Raw genomic sequence first — 20,445 nt, forward strand, 5'->3', positions numbered from 1 at the left:
AGAGGTGGGACTATGTTTCTGCCCACTGAAATTCAGGCTCTGTGAATGCGTGTCAGATAGAGTAAAAGGGATGCTGTGTCACTCTGAACTAGGCCTTGAGAAATGGGCAGTGTCTGTTCTTGTCTGTTGGATCCTCATCTTTGGAATCCAGCCACCATGTTCTGAGGAAGCCCAAGCTGTCCAAGTTTCGATCCCTGGGTTGGGAAGATCCCCTGGAGAAGGGAAAGGCTACCCACTCCAGTATTCTGGCCTGGAGAATCCCATGGGCTGTATAGTCCATGGGGTCACAAAGAGTCAGACACGACTGAGCGACTTTCACTTTCAGATCAGTTTTCAAGCTGTCCTTGGAGAGGCCCAGCTGAAGAGGAAGTGAGGCACTTGACTGGCTCCAACTGAACTCCCAGCTGACAACTATTATCATCTTTCTAGTCACAGGAAGGGGCCGTTGTGGAAGTAGATTTTCCCTAGAAGTTGAGCTGCTATGAAAAGCAGAGCCAAACCTTCCATGCTGAGCTCTGCCCAAATTGCAGACTCACAAGTTAAATACATGAGTTTTGTATTTTGTAAGCCACTAAGTTTTAGGGTGGATTGTTACTCAGCAATACACAATGAGAACAATGGTTCTGGACATACTACAGAAGATCTGCTTCAGTAGGGCTTTGTTAGGTGGCTAAATTGCTCTGTATAAGAAATAATAGGAAAATAAGAGGATTCTGAGCCAGGAAGCTAAGGAGCAGAGGACGAAGAGAGGGAGCAGGCTCCAGCCATAGAGGATGAGTAAAGCATAAATGAACTCAACAACCAGCAAAATGCTCTAGTGCCAGAGACGGCAGGGGGCTATTCGGAACAGGGGTGCTAGTGCTTAGGTTAAAGATGTTTGCTGACACAGCTGGCTGCAGGGATGTTCAGTTCAGTTCAGTCGCTCAGTCGTGTCCGACTCTTTGCGACCCCATGAATCACAGCACGCCAGGCCTCCCTGTCCATCACCAACTCCCGGAGTTCACTCAAACTCATGTCCATGGAGTCAGTGATGCCATCCAGCCATCTCATCCTCTGTCACCCCCTTCTCCTCCTGCCCCCAAATCCCTCCCAGCATCACGGTCTTTTTCAATGAGTCAACTCTTCGCATGAGATGGCCAAAGTATTGGAGTTTCAGCTTCAGCATTAGTCCTTCCAATGAATACCCAGGGCTGATCTCCTTTAGGATGGACTGGTTGGATCTCCTTGCAGTCCAAGGGACTCTCAAGAGTCTTCTCCAACACTTTTGTAGCCTTTTCACGAACAGTATGAAAAGGCTGCAGGGATGGGGCACCTGCTAATCTCTGTGCCATTATCATAAGCATTCACCATAACCCTGCCACATATATACAGTCTCAAATCTGGAATACTCAGGACAGAATGGGTATACTGCAGTGAAACTTGCTGGAATAACACAATGCAGTTATTAAGGTTTATAGTAACTTCAGTGTTAGAGCTGATCCTTCCTGCCCTGTCTCCAAATGTGCACCTCATTTAGTTTGTTTTGAAGGGGATGACCACAAATTCTTTCCTGGGCCTCAGTGTGGACCCTTGGGGACATTCGTTGACTGGGTTGCTCTTTGGTGTCAGTGGAGCATCCCATATCTTGGTAGATGCCCCTCACAATGCTACTTCATAATGCAAGCAGGTAGATGCCTTAGATACCTTGATTAAGTGAAATACTCTAGGTCCAAGGAAAGACCATATCAGACTCTGACGTCAAGAACCATAAAATAATAAATTCATGTTGTCTGAAGCCACTATTTTCAGTGGCTTAAGCCACTAAGTTTATGGTTACCACAAGAGAAAACTAATACAACCTGGATGTGAAACATTATAATAGAGTGTTTTAAGTTAAAGGAAAGATTTGTTAGAAGACAGAAAAAAAGGAAAATGTCCAAAGCTTGTTTCTTGAGTTAAAAGAAAGACAAAACAATGCACATTTTCTTTGCATTTACTTTTACTGGAAAAAACAACAACAACAAAACATTTTTTTTCAAAAGAATCAAAAGACCATTACACAAGATCGCACAATCACTTACAAATGCAGTCAATTAAAGGCAAGTAGGCTAGTCTCACAGAGTCCTTGTCTAGGTAGTTTTCTCCATATGCAATACACTGACAAAGTAATTCTCAGAGCTTTTGGGCTGGATTCACAGTCCCACTGGGCATGCTCACTGCATTCCATAATTTAATCACATCAGATCTCAAGTAGGAACTCTTCCACCAAGATTTCTATCATGAGAGCAGTTTAAATAGTCACCTTCTTTCCATTTCCCACTGGCTTTTTTCATAGTCAGGGGTATAGTTCAGCGTTACCCAACATCTTTCTCCATTTACCACACAATTTACTCTCCTTTGTTTGGGACCTAACTTCCTCAGTCTTCACATTCTTTTCAACCACCACTGTCTTTACTGTACAATAAAATGAGTTCAGTGTAAATATAGAAACCAACATCTTCAAAGGGGGAGAAAAAGAAAGGACTACCTGCTAGGAAAAGTATACAGGGATGATAGGTAATTTCAGGAAGCCCTGGAAGGGACTTTTTACTATTAACATTAGCTTGTAAAAAGCAAGTATGAAACTTAAAAAAAGAAATCAAATTTGATGTGTTGTGTGTGTGTTTTATTTTGCACCATTATGAATCAAATACGAATACAACTAATAATATGCTCTAAGTTGCAACATGAAACAAGAATGGTAACAGCTTACAAATGCTGTGAAGGTTCAGTTCTCTTCTGAGACATGGGGTATATCAATACTCCAGTTTTCAGAATCCTCCCCTGGGCCTTGTAATCACACGTGCCACAGATGGACCTGTGTTTTTATTTTTCCCCCAGAGGACCGGAGTCTGCAATTCTTATCAGATTCAAACTCAAGGTACAACTTAGCAAATGCTACATGCTTTATTAATGATTTTATGCACCTGTGAGGTCTACTTAGGACCCAGAAATTAGTTAAGAATATAGAAACAGTCTCTTGAAAATATATATCATATCTCTACATATACCTCTTTAGAAATTATGTAAAAGCATAACATATTCTGTAAATTTTATTTTTATAAGTAGTGTTCTAAAACAAACCTACACATAATTTTTCCCCTCAACAGTACTGATAAAATACAGGGCACCTTTTTCTTTCAAGTATTTGGGTAAAATAGCATACCCTGAGAATTTGGGGTGCAAATCTACACCTTGTAAACTGTAGAATGAAACTCCTCAAGCACCACATAGGAAAATGTGTACCGTGATGGTTTTAAAACACAGAGACTATTACCGAATGTGTCCTCTCATGCACATATAATATATACTTATCATGAGATTTTAGTCAGTCTACTTAAGAATCAACACTGTCCTGCAGTCCAAAGTATTATTTCAGGTAGCATGAGCATTCAATTTGTGGCAAACACAGACTTTCATTTCTATGAAATATGAAAATAATTTAAATGCATTAAATCTCTTTAAGAGGCAAGAATGATGAAATCAAATCTGAAATTAAAATGATTTATATAGCTACATATTTCTGAGTGACATAAGGATGGTTTTGAAGTGCATGTTAACATTTAAGATTCATCATAAAGATGTCAAAGTGTAATTTGTTTTAGCTTATTTGCTCAATGATATCCAGAGAGCCATACACATACAGACATAACATAGATGCAGACAGACATACAGAGAGCCAATATGTTAAGTCATCAACTGCATATTTGGGCTTCACTTCATCCTGAGAGCAATTTCAGAGAGTGTTTTTCAAGAAAATACATTCTGGTGAATTAAATTGTTGTACTGGTTACAAATTTGTTCAGTTTTCCAACAACAATTCAAAAGGAGCATATTTCAACCTGACTGTTTGACTAACAGGGAAAAAGGGGAAATGGGGCAAGATTTCTACGCAAAATGCCCAAAGGTTCATCTGGAAAACTACATTTCACATGTAACCCCAAGAAGAGATGGCAAAAGCCAGACTCTGCAATTCTAATTAGAGTCAAGCTCCAGGCACCCTATAGGAAATGTTACATGCTTTATTAGTGGTTTTGTGTATTTAAACCATAAAAAGGTAGCTTGGTAGCTGAAAGGACACTGTTACGGTGATGGTTTTATGGGCCAGAAGGTTTCATATACTCTTGGCTTTTTCTACTTAGCTTTCATTGAATAAGGAAGGACACAACTACTTCATTCAAATATCAACACAACCTCAAGAAATAAAACAATGAAAAGTGAGGATTTAGATTTACCTCATGTTTTTAAAAATGTCCCCCTCTATCATTTGAGGTGGTAAATTGCCTGGCAGCTTTGGTTTTTATGGCTTGACGAAATAGAGAACCATGAAATTATCACAGATGATATTGTGTTCATAGAACACTACTTTAAAATCACTTTTTTAACCACTTGGACATTTACTACAACCAAAGCAGCTTCTCAGAGGATGTGGCCTCTCTGATAGGGCCAACAAATGAAAAGTTCTTTCTTTCTTAGTTTACCTCAATGTGAAAATTTGAGGCTCAGATCTGTTAGAGAAAAAGAATGATAAATAGTGATAGTAGCTTATGGGATCCCCAGAGCCTTGGTAGGTAAGGCACCACCACATTCTCTAGGAAAGGAGATGTCTCTCTTTTTGGATACCTGGAAATAGTTGACTACTTAAGACCAGCACTGGATTTTCCTAAGAATCACATGTAGTTTTGAAACAGTCTTGTCAATTCTGGCTCTAGCTATGAAATTCTATCTGAGTTTCACAGGATATGTTCAATACTCGAGATTTCAGTGTTCTGAAAGCATTGTAAGTTATTTGAGCATTATGTTTGAGATCTTTAGCTGAGTCTACATTCTTGTTTCAGTATTAAGTGACCCAGACCCAGGACATCTCTACTGAATATAAGGAAGGGCTGATGCTGTGAGAGACACTTCCTAGTAATGAAAAATTAAGTTCTGGGGTGAATCTGTTGGTGGAGTTGAGTAATATGATGTCTATAACAAAGGAATAACACTTCCCCCAATTATGGCACAAGGGCATCTTTTCCAAATACAGAGACTATTTCATATTTCATGCTCCATATCTCATAGAGGCAGTCTCCTCATTTCATAGCTCATCAGCCCAATGACTGATTGAATTGTGACCAGAGCTGACTATTCCTGTCTCAAACCCTTCCTTTTACCCAAAAGAACTTCTTTTCAGAGTAAGATCTCTTTTAGGAAGGCCCTGAATATGAAATTGAGGTTTTTTTTTTTAAAAAGTACAACTGAGATGGAAGCATGACTATCTTCAGTCATGAACAGTATAAAATTCTGTGGCTTCAAGATGTAATTTAAGCAAAAATCAATATTGATGATCAATAAAATAAAAAGAAGGCTTAAAAAATTACCAGAATGCTTTATCTTTGAAAAAGTAAGTAAATAAGAGGAGATTCCTCTTTTGAAAAGCCCAGGAGAACCTTCAAGTTATTCTTTTTAAAAGTAAGAAATATTCCAGTTAACATTGTTGAATATATATTGACTCACTTATAAATTATGATTAGCTAAATATTTATCTGTTCAATCAGCTCTTCAAAACTTACCATGAACACTCACTAAAGTAACCTTCAGAAGTGGGCTACAACTGAGGCAGTACTGAATGTCAATGAAAGATTCTATGATTTGGATTCTCGACATCTCTTAGAACCATAAGGAGCAAGTGATACAAACCTAGATCACTGCTCTTGGTATGGTGAGTGCTAGAGAGAGTCAGAGAATCAGAGTTCACTTTCTACTCCACTACCCGAAACAGGTCACACTTCAGACTCCAAACAATCTGTGAGAGAGAGGAGTATGCAACTATAGAGGGAATCATTAAAGAAGAATATAATCTCCCACACTCATAGCAAAGCTTGGATTCTAGAGGGAAACAGATATTTTATACCTTTCTGAAATCAAGACCTTAATCTTAAATGCAACCACTGGCTCTCCAGTCTTTCAAACCATTCTACTTTAAGGCAACAAATAGTGTCATGGCATCATACCAATGGGAAAGTTAAAACAAGGCACAAAAGTTAAAACCACTGTTTCTCACAATCACATTTGAAATCATGCTAAACCCAATAAAAGGACAAGTAAAAAATAACCAAGAGAATGACTAGGCTTGGCTGGTCTATGATTCAAAATACAGACTCATCATATTTAAACTCAGACAAATGCTACAACTCTGCCAGCCAGTCCTGATATATTCCAAGAATCTGTAGGGAGATTTGTGATCCAAATGACTGATTTGCTAGTTTTGTATACAATAAAACCAATCTTATTCTGTTGTATGTTTTGACTGAACTACAAGAACATGTAAGAGATGGTTTGCCTAGTCACAAATGCAGGAAGGAAAGATGAAGGGAAAGCTTATATTAAAGTACAAAAGGAAATAGTTTTACATATGAAAAAATGCAACCATTCAATCAGCAATAACACAAACTGTCTTAACAGGGTTATTCAGAAAAATATAGAAACTTACACACTTGTTTATAAGAAGCAAAAACTAAGAACAACATATCTGGAGGAAGTTTTTCAGGTGATTCTTAGTGTTGTTACAATGAAGCCTTCAGATTTAAGAAGGTTTGTCCATCTTTCTGTCCTGCTCCTATAAACAAACATAGTCAAAGAAAAGACTGTCAGTTATAAAAGTAAATCTCACTCTTAAAGAAGCAAGAAAAATGCCAAGATACATTTTATTTAACTCTTTGGTTAATTTCAGTATGAATAATGCTGAAGTTCACATTTTAAAATCGGAGAATGTGTCTGAACCTACTAGACATCCTACTGACTTCAAGAAATTGCCCCAAATGGGACATCTTTTTGAAACTTGAATTAAATGCAGTCAATCCATTCAAAAATTATTTTAGAGTTAAACATTTAGTTTTACTGAAATCATCCATACCAGAAAATAGTATAACAGATATGTTCTTAAAACATGCAAAACTGATATTTAAACTAAATTGAAACATTTGAAATTTATCATGAGTTATTAATGTAGTTAAATGAATAAACTCTATACTCCAAAGTGAACGGTCACCACCTACATTATGTGGAATTTCACACTGTGCATTTTGTTTGAAATGAGATACACTGGTTAGAGTCTATAACTTATTTCAATCCATTCTAAGACAAGCATTGACATGTTCAAAATCTTACTGAAAATTAGCCCTTTCTTTCTGTCAATCTCTCTATATATTGTATATCTAATAGCACTTTGCCTAAAGAACTTTTTAAAATTAACCTTTGGGAGTTGAAATTTGAACATAATATTATGAAGACAGAAATAGAGTGGCCTACAGGTAATATTTTTTTAGGGATTAGACGACTCTATCATGTGAAAAACAACCTTCAAGAAATATCAAATAACAGCTATCTAATCAATTATATGCAATCAGAGTAGTGTGGCAAAGGATATTTTAATCCTGCCATCTAGAAACTGACCTGTGTTAAATATATGCTTCAGGAAAAACAAGTCTATAAGATTAATTGTAGGTTTAGAGCTCATATGTATATATTTCAAGTTTGTTGATTTTACTCTTTTGTACTTTATATCAAGAAATGACTTTCAAGAGAAAAGGGACTGTTGTGGGTCTGGAAACTTCTCATTTGCTGAAGTTTTTCTACCTTAGGACGCATGGAGGGGAGGAAAAGAAAATAGGACACCAAGAAGAAAAATGTCAATGTGGATCTAAGGACAACTCAGGCTGAGTCCTGTCATGAAGCAAAGTTTGCAAGGACTCCTTGAGCAGAGAAGGGAAAGAGACAGAGAGAAACAGTGAGAGACAGAGAGAGAGAGAGAGAGAGAGAGAGAGAGAGAACACCCCAGGATGGGGAGAGCAAGCTGAGGAATGGAGGAGAAATCTGTTTCTACCAATTGCTGGGATCATTTTCAGGGACCTGTAGTCTAGGTAACATCGTTTCACTCATTTGTGGGATATTGCTTCTGCTAATATATATTAACTTTAGAGGAACTGTGTTTAAAATCTTGAGAGTAATAAGGTTGCTCCAGTTCCTATTAAGGCTGGAATAATGATTGCCAGTTGACCCTGGCAGAGGGTCATGACGAAGTCAGGGAAGGGAGGGGGTGATTGTCCTGTCACCAGGCAGTCTGGCCTGGATGACTTCCCATGATTTTAGGACGGAACCCATGACAGAGTTCAGCAGGGAGGTTGGGTCAGACTCTCCCTTACTCCACACAGGCCTGCGCCCAGAGAGAGGGGAAAATCACCACACGCAGCTGGCGCCCTATGCCCAGAGCTGTACAACATGCTGAAAGCTTGGGGGATACTAGAGGACCCTGACCACAGCCAACTCCTGCCCCAGGGGGTCAGGCAGCACACAGGGGACTGCAGAGCTGTGCGCATGACCTCTGGTTTGGAGAAAGACCAAGAAATCCTGCGTAGCAGCCCCTGGTCCACCCTGAGAGCATGCAGGAAAAAGGGCTGCCTGTCTGCCTTGGTGGAGGCCCCAGAAAGATGAGGGGCTTCTGAGGCATTGATGAGCTTCTAGTCTCCGAGGAAGATTGAACTCTTACGACAGGGCATGGACTGTATGCCATGTCCTTTGCAGTGATTTTATGACTCAGTCTTCACAATGCTCCTGCAAGGTATCCCCACTTTCCTCTTGAGGAAATTGAGGCCCAGAGAGGGCAAGTCATTTGGCTGGGAGAAGATTTTGAGCCAGGAGGCCTGACTTCAAGTTACACATACCCGGGTTTTAGTCAAAGCCGCACAGCTTCCTCTGGACTGAAATGCTAAATCTGCATTTAGCAGACCCTGCTTTCAGGTGGCATCCCACACTTGTCCCCGCCCCCCGAGTTAGCTGTCTACCCCCCCCACACAGAGATTACCCCCACCCCACCCACACAAACACTGGCAGACACAGCCCCTAGAAGTGCTGACACTTTCTCTTTGGGACATTACAGTCCCAAAGAGACATACAGTGTTCTAATGACTAAGGAGAGCTAATTTTTTAATCAAAAGAGAAACACACGTGGAGGCTTAATATATGCTACATTGCCAGATTCAGGATCAGTTTCTTACCTTATTCTCTCCCACTTTTCCCAGTTAAGAAAGAGGGACAATTCACAAGGAACTGAGATGTGCAGGGCAGAGAGGGAGACAGTGGGCAACCCACAGCCACTGAATGCAAAGGGCCTGGATTTCAGCTGGTCCCTTGAGCTGGGGACAAATTATTTTTTCATCTGTCAAATGGGGGTAAGAAAGTACCCACTGGCTTAAAGAATCAAGCAGCATGATGTTAAATCTTGGTATATAATAAATGACTACACATTAGCTATTAATTTTCCTTTCTTATTAATTTTATAGAGGTTTGAGGAAAATACAATGACAAAAAAAAACTTGTAGAGAAATGCACAAAATAATAAGAACGAAGAAAGCTACAACCCAAGGAAAAGAGAAAGGGAGAAAAGAAACGGCAAAAAAAAAAAAGACAAGAGGAAGATAATACAACAGCAGCTATATATAATCATCAGGAGAGGAAGCCACAATCAAGGTAGGAAAAAACAGATATAGATGAATTGATTCAGGAATGTGATCATGGGATGAGCTGACAATGAAATGTCGAGCGTGCTGCCTGCAGCGCACCATATGACCTCATGTGCGAGGCTGCAAGAACACAGGTGAGGGAGCCGCCACTTCAAGCCCGCCCTTGAAGCGGTCTAGTCCGTGATGACAACTGACTCCAAACAGAAAAGGGAGGAGAAGGGAAGAAGCAAGGTGGGGCTTTAAACCAAATCAACCTCAAGGGAATGGGAAAGAAGAAACAACAATGAGGAATAAAAAAGAAATTATCAAAAAATAGAAAGCAAATTCTCAAACCAATGGAAAGGGAAGAAAAGAGGGAACTAAGGTGTGGACCCAACCCCAGGATGGAGGAGCAGAAAGGAGAGTGGGAGAAAAAGAGAAGGGGACTGGGCAGCATTAAGAAAGAAGCAAATGGAAATAGACTCTGGTCTGGGATAATTCAGTGTTGAGTCCCAGCTCTGCCCTAGAGGGACACTGTGACTTAAGAAGGGTTAGCCTCAAGTTTCTCCTGCAATTTTTACATAAGGGGACAGGGTTTGATGATCTAAGGACCCCATGGGGCCCCTTTAGAGAACCCTATGAAAATAGTTTCCCCTGAGTCTGCTCCCTTTCTCTTTCCTTTTCAGTTGCTGATGTTTGGGGCTCTATTCAGGAGGTAGAAATAACTCTGAAGAAGTGAGGAGAAAAACAAAGAACAATGATACAAGAACAGTATAAGGCACACTCAGAAATGAAGAAGCAAATGGGTCAAGTATTAAAAAAAGAAAAGACATTCAAAAGAAACAAAATAATTGCAGTCCCCACTGGGTGGCAGGCACGGTGCCAATGAAAGTTTTCTGTTGTTATTATTACATATTTATCTTTATGCCCTTGTAAATGGTATTTAGTATCAAGTCTCAGATACAGTTTTCAAGCAAAAATACAGCATGTAAGTGGGTGGGCAGGAGAAAGCACTAGACTGAATATGTTAGGGAAGGAAAAATATAGCTACATGCCTCAAATGACAGAAAACTAAAACAAAAATAATCTCATCAGAAAAGGCATCAAAGATCCTGTGGAGAAGGGGCTTCCAAAACAAAACTCAACAAACAACAAAGGCCTAAAACAGAAAAGGCCTAACAAAAATGGAGAGAGCTAGGAAGTTTTGAACTGGTATGCCCAGCACACTGGTGTGTTCCCAGGGGGTTTCTGTTGTAACTCTCTGGCCACCAGCTGGGAAAAATTTGGTCCATTTGTCACACTGTGTGATGTCATTACTAAATACAAATAAAATACATACTATTACTGCTTAGCTTCTGAGATGGGTTGTGACCTGGCAAAGATTGGGGAGCACTGCAATTTTATTCACAGGAAGAAGAGAAACAGTAAAGACACACCTATAAAAGTGAAACTAGAGGAAAATTCATAACAGAATAATCCCAGAGGAGCAGCAGCTGGGTTTACTCAAATCTATATGGGGGAGAAAGTAAGGCTCCTGGTTACAACGTGCAACTAAAAATAGATGATGAAATACTTATTATTTGAGCTGGAAGGAATCTTAAAGGTTAAGACAGGATTTGAACACTGGTTTTGCAGTTCTGTGTGTACGGCTTGTGTCTTCCAGCTGGAGTGTAGGCTCCTGGCTTGTATTAATAGGATGGTCACATGTGGGTTCATAGCCTCACCGCAGAGTTCACCGTGGCTGATGGAGTGTAAACATGTAATTCATGCTCGTGGAATGAATGAAGGAGTTAGCGCGTTTTATTAAACATTCATTTTACAAAAGTCAAGAGAATCAGGGCAGGTCCAGGGTGTCCTGGCTGCCAGTCCCGGGCTCATTAGGCTCCTCTGCCATCCTTTTTTTGTTTCATGACTCCTACCAACAAACAAATAGCACGCAGTGTGGTCCAGGAGCCAGGAGCCAGCCCCATGGGTCCTGGTTCTCTCCCTCTCTGGGGACCTCAGCAAAACCCCTTCTTTCTAAAGCCCCAGTTTTCTTCTCTATGAAATGCTGTGTTTGGATCAAGTCACTTTTGTGACTTCTTAGTTGAGAGGGGCACATAAAACCCTACTCTACCTTAAGAAAAAACTCTAGAATAAGTCTGATTTTCAAAGGAAATCTTAAACTGAAACTAGCCTCCAGGCCTTCTCACACTGACTGTCCGTACGAACACCAACAGATGAACGGGGGTGTACCATGTAATTTTTGCTATATCTGAACCATGTTTAAATTTTTTCACACAAGGAAAAGAACTATACATTTCTCCCTTTTTTAACCTGACTTTTCTTTGGCAAGTGGCATAGAACTTTCAGGATGCTGAGTCTTGAAGGATTTTAGCTATCATCTGAATTTGGGTAATTAGATTTTCACCTGTACACAGAAAGCTAATAATTAACTCCTCTGTGTGTGTATGTATTTGTGTGTGTATGTGTATTAATTGCTCAGTTGTGTTTGACTCTGTGAAACCCCATGGACTGTAGTCCGCCCTGCTCCTCTGTTGATGGAGTTCTCCAGGCAAGAATCCTGGAGTCAGTTGCCATTCCCTTCTCTAGGGGATCTTCCCGACCCAGGGATTGAACCCGGGTCTCTGCACTGCAGGCAGATTCTTTACCTTCTGAGCCACCAGGGAAGCCCCAGTTATTTTCTTGAGTAGCCTTAAATCTTGAAGCCAGCTTTTGCCTTTCTGTCTATCTTTAGGGTTGTGGAGTAAAATAAATGTTAAAGAAGGGAAAAGCTTTCAAAAAGATCACTGTTCAAATCTCTAGTACAAAAAACTTGGGTTTGTATTTGTGTCTGATGGAAACCACTCCAGCCTAATCTCTCCAGACTCAGCAGATGGGAGAAGGGCCAGAGGCAGCTGCTACAGGACACGAAGCTAGCCTGTGCCACTTCCTCCCTCCTCGGGGCCCTGTCCTCCGTTCCCCTTGCCCTGCGCCTCCACAACTCACACAAAGGCCTCCCAGGATTAGCTGCTCCCAAACAGCCTTAGGTAAACATCCCACCTGTCCAGAAGATGAAAACACTTTTGTCTAGAGGCTACTCCTTTCCTTCCGCAAAGCTCTCTATCTCTAAATTGGGGCCTCTTCCATATGTATATTTCTTTATTTCCTACATTGAACAACAGTTACATTATTTATCTTTAATCTTCCCTTCCTTCTTTTTTGTGTTCATTACATACAGCCCGCTGCAAATTCTTGGAAAGGCAGAATTCGAATCATCTATTTCTAGATTAGAAATGAAATGAGGGTTGTGCTTTTACCTGAATTTTTAGAGGAAAATCCAAGAATTATTGAACAGTGGTCTATTGTGGTTTTCTTTTTTTTTTTTTGCAGCCTAGTAAATATAACACATAGTAAAATCCCTTAATTTGGAAAGCTTTTATATTTTCCAACAACTGTTCCATGATCTGACATTCACACAAATGTTGAGCAGTAGAAATCATTGACACACAGTTGTCATGGATCCTATAGAGTTTGCATGCCCCAGAACACACAACCGGTGAGAAGATGCTGGCATTCTGATCCTACCTCCTAATTTAAGGCTTTTTCATTGCAGAAAGAAACAATGTTCCTCTCTTCCTCTTCAGTACAGAGAAGACAGGAATGGCTTATTTTTTTATGTAAGCATAGAAAAGGTCCCTCCCCTCTTCCTTTCCTTTCCCAGTTCAGTATGCTCTTACCAAGGCATGAAACCCCTTAGAAGCATTTATGCGGACAACCCTTCCTCACGTGAGGACAACAGGAGAAGGAGAAGGCAGATCTGTCCCCCAGTGCTGGCAGCTTCCTGCTGTATCTGAAGGGGGTGTGTGTGTGTGTGCGTTCAGTTGCTTAGCTGTGTCCAACTCTTATGATCCCATGGACTGTAGCTCGCCAGGCTCCTCTGTCCATGGAATTCTCCAGGCAAGAATACTGCAGTGGGTTGTCATTTCCTTCTCCAGGGGATCTTTCCAACCCAGTGATTGAACCTGTATCTCCCTTTCACCACTGAGCCCCCAGGGAAGCCTGTCTGAAGGTTGCCCCTGCCTTATATGCTTGACCTAAAGTGTCCTGGTTCAGAAAAACCGGGCTCCCCTTCCTATCAAGTTCCATGGACTGTAGTTACAGCAAGGATTCCCACCAATGAATTTGGATGGACTCCCGTGTCAGAATCCACATCTACCTCATTTAGAGAGGGGAACACGGGGGAGCTGATTCTTTTCTGATGGGAGAGAAAGCAGATAGGAAAGGGTGCCTTGTAGGCATTCCCAGCAGAGCGTAGTGGATTCACTCTGAACAGACAGGATCAAACACAGCAGCTCCATCTCAGGAGCCACTGCAGCTTAGGAATCTCCCATCCCATAGGGGTCAAGCCATGCGTGTGTATGTGTGTGTGTGTGTGTGTGTGTGTGTGTGTAAAATACCTTAAAGACTTTGTAAAGACTTTGGACTTGCCTAAACAAAGTATTCTGATTGTCTAAAAGCAAAACCAAGAGCTTACAAATAGTCTCTGTATAAGAAACTTCAAGAGAAAGATGTGGTGGACAGGCAGAAGCCATTCTGCAGATTTTAGAAAACCTCTTAACAAGAAAATGTCAGTCTTTGACTCTCCTTACTCTGAGGAGCAGCCAGGGTAATGGTGTTTCCAAAGATGTCCTGTGCCTCTGTCACTGGGGCTGCAAGGAATAAAGCTCACTCCACAAAATCCAGACCAGGTTTTCATTTCTGCCCCCCTGCCAATCTTCACCCAAGGCTAGCGTGAGAGATCCCTCCTACTCACTGTGGGAAAGACACTCAGGCAATTTGAAAAGGTCAAAGGGAAAAGGCCAGCCGTGGGGCTGAGGAGTGGGGAGAGCAGGAAGCTTGGCAGGAAAATTAGCTCCTTAATAATCTGAATGGGGTTCTATTCTTCCGAAAATACCTCCTCTGCGGTAAACCCGCCACTTCAAACACAGAGCATTAGGGCTGCTCTTAATCCCTTAAACCTGATTATCAAAGTGATGGTCACTCACCAGCAGCTGCTCCCTCCGGCTTTCTGGTGGCCATCATCTGTGCTCCACCACGAAGCTCATGGTGGTGCCGTCAAAGGAGGGGGGCGCGACGATCCGCGGCCCCAGGGGCTGCGAGGTGATGCTGATGACAGGCTTGCCGTGCAGCTGGGCAAAGCCCTTGGCCCCCACGAGCTGCGGGGTGGCTGCCGGGGCGGAGGAGGCAGAGGAGGCGGGAGACTGGCCGGAGGCCATGAAGTAGGGGGCCTCGGGGAATGCTGCAGCTGCCTCTTTGCTGGGGGGCTCTGCGGTCAGCGGGGAGAGCTCACCGCCCCCTGGAGTGCGAGCAATCGGCGTGGGCTGCAGGGCGCTGGCGGGCAGCACCGTGGGCAGAAACCCGGGGTAGATCATGTAAGTGGGTCCATAGGCCCCAGGACTCAGGGCCAGGGGAGGCACAGGAAGGGACATGGGGGCCACTGCCTGCTGCTGGGAGGTCATAGGCACGTCCACATACTGCCCCGTCTCGGGGTCAAACAGTCTCCGGGTCATGGGCTGTACTGGTGTGTCCACCAGATAGTACTGGCCGGTGGTCACATCCAGGAGCATCTTGCGCTGGGTCTGCTGAGGTGGGGGCTGCTGGAAGGGGTCTGTGGGGACGGGAGCTGGGCCGGCAGGTGCCGGGGCCGGCATACCTGGCGGGGAGAAGCAGAGGACCTGGGGCTGGGCGCTCTGTAGGGTGAAGGGCAGTGGCTGCTGGTGGTAGATGGCGGTGGGGGGATGCTCAGGGCTCTGAGGCCCCGCGGGGGCAGCTACTGTCTCCCGGGGGTGGTCAGGTTTGCTGCGCCAAGCTGGCCGGCTGGTTCCACTGACCTGAGAGCCCTTGGGACTAGTGGGTACCTGACTGCGAGCACTCAGTGGGGGCAAGCTGCAGAGAGTGGCCGCGGCCGAAGAAGCTGGGGGTCCCTCCCTCCCTGCCCCAGGCCTGCCTGGAAGCTCTCCAGCTGCAGAGCTTCCTTTAAGAGGGATGGTCAGGTAATTCTCACAGTCACTATTGCTCTTTTCCAAATTGCTGCTGATTTTCCTGTTGGTCACCTCTTCCAGAGGTGCCCGGGTGGCCGGAGAGATCTTGAGGGACCGCAGCCCCTGTGATCTGATGCCCTTGGCGGCCGCCGAGGGACTCTCCGGAGAAGGGCCTTGCGGGAACTTGCCAGCGACTCCCCCAGTTTTCTGGGTGCTGCTGGCACTCACTGTGAAGACGTTCCGTTGGCTGGGGAGCGGAGGCAGGGGCTGGGTTCTGTCCACATCCTTGTGCACCGGGGGGATATAGAGGGACCGGGGCCGCTCCCTGGCCAGGTTCTCAAAGGCAGCCGCGCGGGCGGACACACTCTCGGTGCTGGGGTTGGAGTTCCTCCGCTGTAGACGCTCTGGGCCCCCTCGTAGGACCACCCCGCCTTTGTTCCCGACGCCCCGAGGCTCCTCCACCTCACCCAGCCGCCTGGCCAACTTGTCGGGGTCAGCGCCGCTGGCCCCTTCCCGCTCCTCGCTGGCGATGAGCGACAGGACATGGCTGTCAGTCAGCAGAGGCAAGGGGTCGCTTTTCCGCTTCCACTCGTTCCTGTTGAAGCTATACAGCTCTTCCATGGACCTCACGGCCGCCGTCAGCTTCTCCAGAGCATTCCGGGATGTCTTGGGGCCTTTCCCTTCCTCTTTGACTTCCTCCTCCTTGACCTTCTCTGGGGTCTTCTGAGCCTTGGAGACGATCTTGAGCACAGGCAGGTAGGAGCCCTGTTCAGGCTTATTGGGGGCTATGGTGGCTACTGGCAGCCTGCCAGATGCCCTGTGCACCAAGACTGTCCCTTCTGGCGAGGAGGAGTTCAAGACCCTGCCACCTCCCTTGCCCGCGTTCTCCCTGGGCTCTCGCTCCACGCTGTCCTCCCTGGGGTTCACCACCGCCTGGCACGTGATCACCATGGGGGATAAGGATCCGGATCCCCCAGCGGCAGGAGCCAGCTGCCTGGGTTTGGGCCCAGTCAGCCCCTGCTCTGGGGTAACGCTGCCCTTGTCACTGCTGTCCCCTGACCCCTTGATTAGTTTCCGGACATCTCTCACCTGATGGAGGGGACCTTGGACCTTGGACTTGTCCCTGACGTCTCTCACCTGGAACTGGGGCACTTTTTCCAGGTTGTCCCCTCGGAAGAGCTTCTGCTGGGCCCTGCTGTTGTCCTCAATGGTCTTGAAGAGGTTGGAGGCACTGCCGCTGGCCAGTTTGGGCGTGAGCAGCTTGGCAATGTTGAAGTCCGAGCTCGGCTGTTGCACGCTCCCCAGGCGGATCTTGATTTCGGGAGCCTTGGGTCGGATCACTGCCGTGGAGGTGGCCTGAGCAGCAGGGTACTTGGTGGCCTGCTTCCCCGGCTGCTTATCCTTGGGTGTCTGCTGGATGTTGGGGACAAAGAGGCGAGACATGATGGTGGACTTGCTGGCAGAGATCTCCCCCAAGTCAGCCCTCCAGTCACCCCCCTTGGGGAGCTTCAGCTTCCCGACGGGGGCTCTTTCTTCTCGCTTCTCAGCCTCTTTCTCCTTCCAGGACCGGAATGCACTGTTCTGACTGCGGAGGAAGATGCCCTTGACAGTCTCAGAGGCACTCTTTTTAATTTCACACACTTCTGGGAGTCCATCAGCAAAATGACGGCCGGAGCCTGCGTGGCTCTCCCGAGGGGCACTGGCTTTGAAGATAGGGGATTTAGACCCAGCTACGGCCCCCTCCCCACCGGCATCAGACATGCTGACCACCGTGTACTCGGAACCGGCCTCCGAGTGGCGAGAACTCTGCCTCTGCAGACCCCTCTCGCGCTGCTTCTCAGCCCCGGGGGGAGGGCCCTCCGTCTCCTTGGAGGTGCTGGAGAGGTGATGGTGGGATGTGTCACTGAGTTCTCCCCTCTCCATTTTGAACTCGTGTTCCCGCTGCATCTTCTTGGAGATGACATTTTTGAGCAGGCTAGAAGCAAACTTGGACTTCTGGGGGCCATCAGCGCGGGAGGCGGGCTTGCCGCTCTCGGAGGTCTCTGAGCCATCGTCCGTGTACACTGACCCGGGGCCCTTGCTGGGGCCTTTGGTGGCCTTGCAGGGCCCTGCGGCCGAGCTGGCTTTGCTTTCACTGCGTAAATTCAGAGGCTCGAGAAGGGTGACCACGCGCGGACCCGACTGGACCTGCTTCTGGAAACACAGAGGTGTCTCCACGTGTTTGATCTCGCCCTCGACTTTGCTGACCACAAACTCCAAGGCCTTGGTCTGGGACTTCTTGGACTGGATGTAGAGCTGGTCTGCCGTGGTCCTGGCCCCACCGCCCTTCCTCAGCCCTGCAGCCACGGAGGCCGCGCTGCTCCTCAGGAGGCTCTGTTCCACCCTGGCTCCGACACCTCCACATTTTAAGTCCAGGAAGGTCGACCAGCGCCCAAAGCCGACTTCGGAGAGCACGGAGGACTCCCGGGAGCTGATGTTCAGAGCCTCAAAGTAGGGGTAAGCGAGGCTCCGGAAGGCCCGAGAGGTCAGGTTACGCACCTCTTTGTCCGCATCATCCAGCTCGCTCACGGCACTGGAGGCTCCACTGGAGTAGTCCACCAGCTCCTTCGCCCGGATGGCCCCGCACCGGGTCTGCAGGCGAGCAGGGACGGCGATGAATTTCTTTGCATGGTCCTGAGCCACGGCTGCAGCCGGGTCTTGCTTCAGCGAACTGGAATTGTGTTCAGCAGCTGTAGAGACGCGGAGGCTCATGTCGCCTTCATGCTTGGCAGCGTAAATAATGTTTTGCTTTGCACACACGTTGCTAGGCTCATTTATAGCCCGGGAAGTCGGTTTGATTGATAGGAGGATCTGGCTTGCTGCGTTCCCACAGCTGCTGGCGGCGGTGGCTGCTGCTGCCCCTGAAGCCGCCTCCGGGGGCTCGGGCAAGGGCTCCCGCGGGGTGGCCGTGCCAGGCCCCGTGGGTGGGGGAGTGGGGCCACCGTCCGAGGGGCCGCTGCCCACTTCTGTGCTGCTGGTGTCGCCGCCGCCGCTGCCCGCGCCGGGACGGGCGGGGTCGCTGCTGCTGGGGCTGGGTGTCCGGGTGGCGTTGGTGCTGGGAGTGGTGCTAAGGTAGCAGCTGTTGTCGTCGTCCTCTTCGGTCAGGGTGGTGACGTCCTCTGGGGTCTCGTCGCTGCCACCGAAGGAAGCGTAGTCCACAAACGAGTAGATCACGTTGTTGTCCTCGAAATCCCAGCGAGAGGCCAGGCCCACGTCGAAGTCCATGTCCTGCTCCACCTCGCTCAGCTGGATCTCGTGGGTGGTGATGTAATGGGCCTCCTGATTTCTGGGGGGGTCCCGGCTGCCCTGAGACTTGGCAATAATGTCTCTGCACTCCGTGGCATCCCCTTCCCCACATCTCCCTCTTCCTCCCCCTCCTCGGCCTCCTGCTTTTTCCCCTTCTTCTCCCTTGGGCTGGCAGCTCAGCGCGTTCTCACCACTGTCACTCTCGAAGCCTAAGGATGAGGACGAGGTGGCCAGAGCCCCTGTGGATGTGGTGGTGCCATCCATCTTGGCCAGGCCACTTCCTTCTGCTCCTTCCACTGGGGAGGAGGAAGAGGAGGAAGAGAAGGGATTGCTGCCCTCATCGGTACTGGCGAGCTGGGATCTGGAGAGTTCCGAGGGGACAGAGTTCTTCAGGGGGGCTGGAGCTTCGTGCTCTTGACTGCTGACTTCGTCTCGGGCTTTCTCCTGGGGACTCTTCGAGCCCCTCTGATCCCCCTGGCGCTGCTCCCGAGTGAGTCTCATGGTCCGGGGACTGTCCCTCGGGACTCCAGCTGAAGCGCACATCTCCACATATTTTGCCTCTCGCAGGGAGGAGGCTGATGGCTTGGGAAGCGGCTGCAGCTGCTGCTTTAGCTCCTGGCTATCTTGAGCTCCGCACACCCCGTCCCCCACCTCCTTGGATCTGGCCTGCAGATTCGGTTCAGGAGGGGTGCCTTCCATTCTGAGCCCTCGCCTAGGTGTCAGCGACAGGAGGAGACAGTGGTGAGCGACGGGGCTGTCCTGGGTCCCTCCCTGGCCCTGGAGGGGCTGCAGCGCAGCCTGAAGCAGGGTCCCACGTGCCTGGACTGGCCCCAAGGCTGCAGGCACCCTTGCCACCGCCGCCGCCACCTCCCAGTTCTTCAGCCCCTGTGGCGGGGCCCAGGCCGACCTGAGGGAGGTAGGAAGGCTCCTGGGTGGGGTGGCAGAGGTGGTCTGTGGCCAGGGGGCTGCTGCTCTGGCCGAGACTGTGGCCAGCTTCCAGCAGCCAAGCTGTTCTGCCCAGTTGTTGGCCTGACGCTGTCGGCAGCTAGGAGTCTGAATGCCATCGACCACGGAAGAAGCAGCATCTGCAGGTCGACTCCGGGACTTCCAGAAATGAAAGGAAAGCATGTGCTGTTTCTTGTGGAGCCTTGTCCCTTTCCTGGATGGGGTAAGAGTGGGTCACGTCATTCCAGAAATATTTTTAGTGTCTATTCCCTAGTCATACTGAAACCACACTTGAGGGTAGAGAGAAGAGGCTCTGAGATGAAGAGAGAATGTGGGAGGTAGAGAAGACGTGTGGGTTCTAAATGAAATCAACCAAATGTCCTATGTAATCTATTACGGGGATGTCTAGCAAGTATGAAATTATTCTTTACTCACTGCCGTCTTTCATTCCCAAGTCTGATTAAATGTGTCCCCCCACCCCCCGCCTTGTTCTTAAAGAAATCTGAATTCAGCAGTGCATTTCAAATCAATTAAGGACAGCCCAGAAAGACTTCAAAATCTCCCTTGGACATATGGCAGCTTTATGTTTGTCTGAAAATCTATGCCTTTTCTTTCTCTTTCATCTTAAATCAGTTGAGTTCTGGTAATACTACCTTTCGTAGGAATAAAACACTCTCTCCCTCCTTCCCCAA

General features: G+C 46.8%; 1 protein-coding gene across 1 annotated transcript; it reads right to left on the reverse strand.

Moving 5' to 3' along the window:
• Positions 1-1,960: 1,960 nt before the first annotated feature.
• On the reverse strand, positions 1,961-19,961 carry C21H4orf54 (chromosome 21 C4orf54 homolog). The gene is made up of 2 exons (XM_070452168.1): positions 14,528-19,961; positions 1,961-6,619 (listed from the first exon to the last, which is right to left on the reverse strand). Exon 1 carries the CDS (start codon positions 19,934-19,936, stop codon positions 14,561-14,563), a length of 5,376 nt encoding a protein of 1,791 aa, XP_070308269.1. The 5' UTR covers positions 19,937-19,961; the 3' UTR covers positions 1,961-6,619; positions 14,528-14,560.
• Between the last annotated feature and the right edge of the window lie 484 nt (positions 19,962-20,445).

The sequence above is a fragment of the Odocoileus virginianus genome, chromosome 21, assembly GCF_023699985.2.
Source record: "Odocoileus virginianus isolate 20LAN1187 ecotype Illinois chromosome 21, Ovbor_1.2, whole genome shotgun sequence".
In the NCBI taxonomy this organism is placed as follows: Eukaryota; Metazoa; Chordata; class Mammalia; order Artiodactyla; family Cervidae; genus Odocoileus; species Odocoileus virginianus.

Bases quoted from the DNA above. Each gene is read 5' to 3' on its own strand.
- C21H4orf54 (XM_070452168.1), bottom strand. From the start codon at position 19,936: ATGCTTTCCTTTCATTTCTGGAAGTCCCGGAGTCGACCTGCAGATGCT.